We start from the raw sequence: 6,841 nt of genomic DNA on the forward strand, positions 1-6,841 counted from the left end.
CTGCTGCACTACCCACAGCTCAAGCATGCACTGTTTCTATCAAATTCTATGTGGCTGCTGCCCCCTGGAGTTGTGCAAAGTGATAGGACTGCAGAGAAATCACTTATTCAAAATGAATACACATAACTATAAAACAATTGCTACATGCTCAAAAACCTCTTTAGAATTAGGCCTCAAAACATCCACATATTTCAACTGTATATCATAAATGTGAGACAGTTCTCTTTCCTCTTGAAAAATCAATATAATTAAAAAGCTCTAGTTTAAGTATCAAATTTGAAAACAAGAATTTGGCCTTAAAGATTTGATTAAAGAATTAGAAAATAGGCCATTTCGTTTAATAAACATGTCAGAATTACAACAACTCAGAAAAGTATACATACAATGAGATCTAAAAAGACCATAGAGCAATTCTGAAAAATAATATTTTGGGGAAATGGCCTTCAAATACAAATGGCTTAGAGTCAATAACCTCTTTATTTCATTAAACAGGTACTCTTCTGACAGAGATAGTCTGCTAGAAAGTTTACATTATGTTTCTTAACATACGTGCCCATGTTTTACTTTACATGTGCAACTTAAACTACATATACAAAAATAATTAATGTGTTACTGGAATGTATCTCAACATCACAGAAGACTTTTAAGTTATTTTTCAGAAAACTGCTATACAGTTGACAAATAGAGAGTACATTACATGCATTTCCCTCCCAGGCAGACAAGCCAAGTCACAAAGAGATGAAGTGAGTTGCTCAAGGTATTAAGAAGAGACTGGAGAAATCATCCCTAGAATATAGAAATCCTGATTTAAGCCATGTGGCTATGTCCTGTGGTGCACTTAACAACAAAACAGGCAGTTAAAATCTCCTTAAAATTATGTAGAAGAGCTACAGTTTCAGGAAGCATTGATCAAGGGCATTTTTATTTAAAGGAAAATCAAGGGATTATTTTTCATTATAAACTGTAAGCTCCAGTCAATGGCTGTAGTAGAAATCATGAAAAGTACAGTTTTACTCTGACTGCCCAATATTTATAATACTTCAGAAAATTAGTAACAGATAAAAAATGCAATTTGGTTCCATATGGCGACATGTATCATAATAGAACATCTCTAAAATGATAAAACCTGGATAATATAAAATGGATAGAAGTTGGTAATATGATTAAAATTTTATCCTGCATAACATACTCAGTAGGTCATCATAAATGATAACAGTGGTATATGCTTGACAGTTAATTTTTGTAGAATTGTAGGCTTGAACATATAAGCTAATCTCAATGTAAATATTAACATCTCTATAAAACAGTGTCTCTCAAAAGGGTGAAATTAAACAGAGCAAGTACCAACAAGTTTGCAGGTAACAGAACATCTGTTTTTGACCATTTGTTTCATTTATGTTTTAGGCACTTACAAATTGTACGTGGATATTCAACAGCAGCAAAACACTGTAAAATAAAGCCAAAACTTATTACTATTTTAAAAATACATGTCGTTTCCTTAATAATTAGCTTGAAATAATACAAAATGACACCACTTTAAAGCACTGCAATGTCTAAGGCATTCTAATTCAATTTATTTTCTAAAATGTACACCTCACACAGTCATTAATCTCAAGATGGCTCTAATCACCAAGCTACAGAGAATACTTAGAGCACAGTTCCTTGCATCACTAGCATTTTTTAAAATGACAATAGTCCACCTAAGTTCCTTGGTCAGGGGGAGAAAAGGTGGAGAGAAAAAAGAGAAGAGGGACTTCTCTGTGGAAATATTTGGCCTTGGAGTCAGGGCTTTTAAGATGTGCTAGTGATCTCGGATCGATGCCTTTTTATTTTCTTTTGGGAATAAATCTGAGCAATGGAATGGCTTGTGATTGTCCAGCCAACCAGCCATATCAGATTGATCAGAAAGAAAGAATGAAAACTGGCTCAGAGGACTCCTGCAGTGGCTGAGTGGCATGGTAGCTGGAAAAGACACACACAAAAAGAATACACTTATTGGTGGAAGGGAGAATATATATTCACATGTGTAACTTAGTAACTTAATAAATGATAAGATGTAAAGAAAGAATCTATAGTAATGGAAAGGGTGAATGCATGAGACAGATGATAAATAGTACAACTTCTATTTAAGAACCAAAGGGATGAAAGCACATGAATACTAAATATTTGAATCTACTTCAAGAAGGAAATATGATTTTCCATCAAATGAATTCAAACTCTAAAAATCAGCCAATGCAAACTTACTGTGTTCAGGTTAGAATAAAAAATACATAAATCTTCCATAAAGTGCATGCCCTGGTAAATATTCTAATGTAATTTCTTAATTAAGACACATTTCCAGTGACTAAATGAAAATATATAAAGCAGTAAGTGCCTTGATTTTCAACAAAATTTGACTTGCTATGCATGCATGATTAAAATAAGGGCAGTTGAGTTTAAGAGAGAGAGAAAAAAACAAACCAAAAACAAGAAATCATGACGCAACCAGAGTCAATTTCATCATAACAGTACATAGTTATAGTATTTTCAAGTGATCTGCAATTATAGTAACAGGTATTAATTTATTTAAAAGTAGTCTGAAGAAAAAAAAATACCTCTTCTAAAGAACTCTTTTTTTATATATATAAGAATTTCAAAATTAAAAGAAAAAAAGGAAACAGTGTACGCATGGGTGTGCTTTCAGTAAACACGTAAGAAAGAGGATTGATGCTTTTTGAAAATATATTTAACAACTTTTCACCATGTAATTAAGTTTTATTAACATTTTTCTTCTCAAATGTAAAAAAAACCCCTAAGTTTAGAAGAATAATGATATATCTTAAATATGTAGGAAAGATGTATGTACTCTTATTACAGTGAAAAGCAGGACTAAGTTACTTGCAAATAAGAAATGGGAACTGAACTTGTTCATCATATATCTATTAAGGTATGTAAGAGTGTCACTCCAATACTACTATATATTTTATTTCAATATAAAGGTAATATTGATAATTTTTCATCATATGAGAAAGACAAATTTTAGAATTATTCCTTTGGGTGGTAAAGGCTTTTTAATGCCATATAAAGGGCCTTTGGCTATAATATTTCTAGATAAAATGAATCACTGCAAACGAGATCAAGTCCTTGAGAATTACTAAAAATTTGTCTTTTCTAAATCTGTCCCCCCTCCCAACCCCGCCCCAAAGCAAAAGAAGGGAAAAAGGAAAAAAAAAAAAAAAAAAAAAATACAGGTCCTCTTCCGTTACATTTAATTTAAGAAATATCTTAAAGATCTATACAACAGAATTCCCCCACCCTATATTTTTATTCTGTTCACATAGAGCAGTAAATAAGGTGCATTCCTTCTGCTTCTTAAGAAATTAGCATTTCAAAAATATGCCACTTTCCCCTGAACTCCAAGCGTGTCTAATAATGCGAGAAGCAGATTGTCTTCCCTCGTTTCCTTAATTTGTTTCATCTAAAAGCAATTCACTCAACATCTTGTCGCCCTCTGGCAGCTTAGTTTACTTATCCGCACTTAATTTCTCATTTGGACCAAAACAAACTCCTCCAAACTGCTACTGACTGCTAACCGCAAGAGTGGAGACGCGCAATATGTATTTACTTGGGAACACACAGCCACACACATCCACATCCACAAACACACAGAGCCTCACTCGCGCCCCAGACAGTAACTTGTTTTTATCACAGCACTACATTAAAACAAGCTGAACTTTCTCTGCCAGGTGCGGCAGGGTGGGGGTGGGGGAGGATTAAAAAAGAAGTCCCCGGAGGCATTTACAGTTTCCAGTGCATCACCTTAGTATGCCTGTTGCAAGTATACCGGGGACGCACCCGAGAGCTTTTCTTTGTGCGGCCCTTTCATCTAGATCACTTTGTGTTTTGAACAAATGAGGCTCGCCTTTGTGCCCCCAGAATTTCAAGTACAGAGTCACACACGGCACAACAATGGCACGCTAATCCTCGCGCTCTAAATGGGCTCACTTGTGGGTCTGACACTTCGCCCAGGGAAACCAGAAGAGACGAGCGAGGGCGCGAGCCGGTGTCGCCTGAGACGAGGAAGAGGACAGCTGCAGAACTAATTTGGATGACATTCCTTGCAGAAATTCTGAAAAGGGCTTTTCGGCATAGCTCAACCCGGAGCCGCACAATTAATACCAAATTGCTGCGAACTGGGAGCGGGGTCCCCCAAAGGCAGAGACTGAACCAGACAGCCCCCAGTAGGTCGCCTCGTAGAAATTCCTCTCGGCTAAGCCTGCATGTCAGTCGCAGCAGCTTTTGAATGGGTCAATGTGCATAATCAACCCATTGAGGGAAAATATGAAGGGACTCGGAGGGGGAGGCGGATAAAAGGGGATGTATCTAAGAGGCCGCTTGGAATCTCAAGTCCGTGTTGGTGTGACTCCGGAGGTGGCTGGAGCGCGGGACCTGGTATGCATGAAGAATTCTGGAGTAATTGGGAGGGTGCAAATGGCCAGCACAAACGAGCACATGTGCCATTCGAAGGTCATTGTGAAAGGCTGGATGGTTGTAACCTGTTATTTACTAGGCTAGGAGGCGGAGGCGGCGGCGGGGGCGGAGCGGGAAAACTACTGCGCGCTGTTTTCTTGGTGAGGTCACAAGGACACCCTCCAGGGGCCTAAGGCTCTCCCTATCGTCACTCCCGGGGACTTTATCTCTTCAAGCTGCCTCCCACGCTCCCACCACCAGCCCCAGATGGTTCCGGAAATCTCCCTGGCTCTCCAAAGGTCCCCCTTTGGCCGCCTCAGACACTGGTTCTCCTGAGTCCTTTCCTGTCCCACTTTGATCCCCAGGAAACTCAAGTGTCAGAAACTTTGAGCTCGCTCGCACTGCAGGTGCTGTCACGAGCCTTGCCCGCCGCGGCGCGCCAGGCCCCCTGCGCTGCCTCTCTCTCGGGGTCCATTAGCCCTTTGCCTGTCCAGGTACCCGGGGCTCAGGCTCTCCAGCAAACAGTGGCCGCCCCCGAGCACAGCTGCCGCGCCCGCCTCGGGTTAAATCAATTCGCGCGACCGGCAGGCTCGGCAGCCCGGCAGGGCAGTCAACAGAGAAGTTGGAGGGACTGCGGCCAATAGCAAGTTGAACTACAGGAAGAACTCTTCCCGGAGCCAAACCCGGCAATCGACGGGAAGGCCGGGCTCCGAGCTCAAGCGTGCCAGCCTCCTTCTTTTTTTTTTTTTTTAAAGAGGTCAGGCAGGCAAACAAGCGTCCCTCCAGTCAATGGTGCGAGGGCTCCGGGACGCCGGCCGAGGAGGCCCAGAGTTCCGGGCCCCGGGCCGAGGTGCGCCCGCCCGCTGCGCTCCAGCTGCCCGGGCCGGGCTCGAGTCGCGTCTGACCCCGCAAGGCTCGGGCCACCGGGGGCGCCGCGGCCGCCAGCAGCCCACACAGGTGCAAAGCCCGGCTCTCGGAGCTCCGCTCGCCACAGCCCTCCGGCTCCGGAGAGGCTCGACAGGCACCGCCGGGGACCCCAGCCCTTCCGCGGCCCCGGCGGTGCGCGCTTCTCCGAGGTTTCTTCCCTCGAGGGCGCAGACAGGGAGAGGAGAGTCTCCCCTGTCAGGGGGATTTGGGTCTCCCACGTCCCGAACAACAGGCGCGACTAGAAGGGATCCCTCGGAGGCTCACGGAAAACGCGTGAGAAAGAAAGAACGGGGTTAGGGAGAGAGCAAAAAGGGACAGGAGCACAGAGTGATTTTTTTCCCCATAAATAAGAAACATGCACACACACAGGACAAGTTTAGGATGGAAAGAGGGGCGACCGAGAGCCCCAGGAAGAGGCCCCGGTCGCGTGGTCCCTCCACGCCACTCAAGATGAGCGAAAAGGACGAGGGAGCCACCCGAGGCAGCCAAGCCGGCGGCAGCAGGTTCAACGACTGGAGCGCGAGAAGGAACCGCGACCCACCTGACTGAGAAGCGCTGGGCTGGACGGTCCCTGCCGCCACGAGCAGGCTCACCCAGACCCACAGTCCTGTCGCCAGCTTCATTTTTTGCAAGTCTCAGATCCCGTGCTGACAATTACATGTCCAAATGGCATGTCCCCTTTCGGGCACGCGGAGGAGATCCCCCAGCCAGGCGCGCGTGGGGGCGCGAGGGGGGCGGGCGCGGCGCGTGCGGTGCAGCGGCGCCCAGGGCGGCCGACGGAGTCCGCGCCCGCTGGTCCAGGGCCGGGGACCGGAGGACGGGCGAGCGTGCGCGCGTGTGTGCGCCTGTGGGAGTGTGCTCGAGTGTGTGCGCGTGGTGCTCCGGGCCGGACTGTGCAGCTATTGCCCCGGGTGAGCCTAGGCTTTCTCGCTCGCTCCTCACTTTCTCTCTCTCTTTCTCTGGTTGGTTAACAATAAAAAGGAAGGGGGAAAAAAGGTTGCCAAAAAAAGTTGATTGCAAAGAGGCGGTAGGTTTCCGGCCTCTCCCCCCAGCCGGGCTATGTTCGGCTCCTTTTCCAGTTTCCTTGCACCTCCAGTCCAAATCGGGAGGGAAGGGGGGCGGGGGGAGCTTCTTGCTTCTCCCCCGATCCCGTCCTTCTTTCTCCTGTCAGCTTTCCTCACACTTGTCCGGCGGCTGCGGTAATTAAAGCTCCGAGCGTCACTTCCAACGCTCCGCGGTCTCCAGCTGCAGCCCCACAGGGAAATTAATAAGACTCCGGAAAAAAAAAGGGGAGGGGGGGCTGGGGGTGGGAATACAACAACCCTCCACGCAACCAGGCAGGCTCTGCTCAGCCGCGCAAACCCCGCCCCTGCTCTGACCCGGCTAGCCACGCCCTCCCCCCAAAGGGAAATCTTATTGGCTCAGCCACTCCCCAAAATCCTCGGCCTCCGGAGTTGGGAAAACA

General features: G+C 45.7%; 1 protein-coding gene across 3 annotated transcripts in view; it reads right to left on the bottom strand.

The window, feature by feature from the left end:
• Positions 1 to 6,625, bottom strand: part of ERBB4 (erb-b2 receptor tyrosine kinase 4) — a 1,081,647-nt gene extending 1,075,022 nt beyond the window's left edge. For all 3 annotated transcript variants that reach the window (XM_063078433.1, XM_063078424.1, XM_063078415.1), the window contains exon 1: positions 5,918 to 6,625. In XM_063078433.1, coding sequence (XP_062934503.1) covers positions 5,918 to 5,999 — 82 coding nt within the window. In that variant the 5' untranslated portion in view covers positions 6,000 to 6,625. The remainder of the gene's footprint in view (positions 1 to 5,917) is intronic.
• Between the last annotated feature and the right edge of the window lie 216 nt (positions 6,626 to 6,841).

Source organism: Cynocephalus volans, chromosome 1 (genome assembly GCF_027409185.1).
Source record: "Cynocephalus volans isolate mCynVol1 chromosome 1, mCynVol1.pri, whole genome shotgun sequence".
NCBI classification, from domain to species: domain Eukaryota; kingdom Metazoa; phylum Chordata; class Mammalia; order Dermoptera; family Cynocephalidae; genus Cynocephalus; species Cynocephalus volans.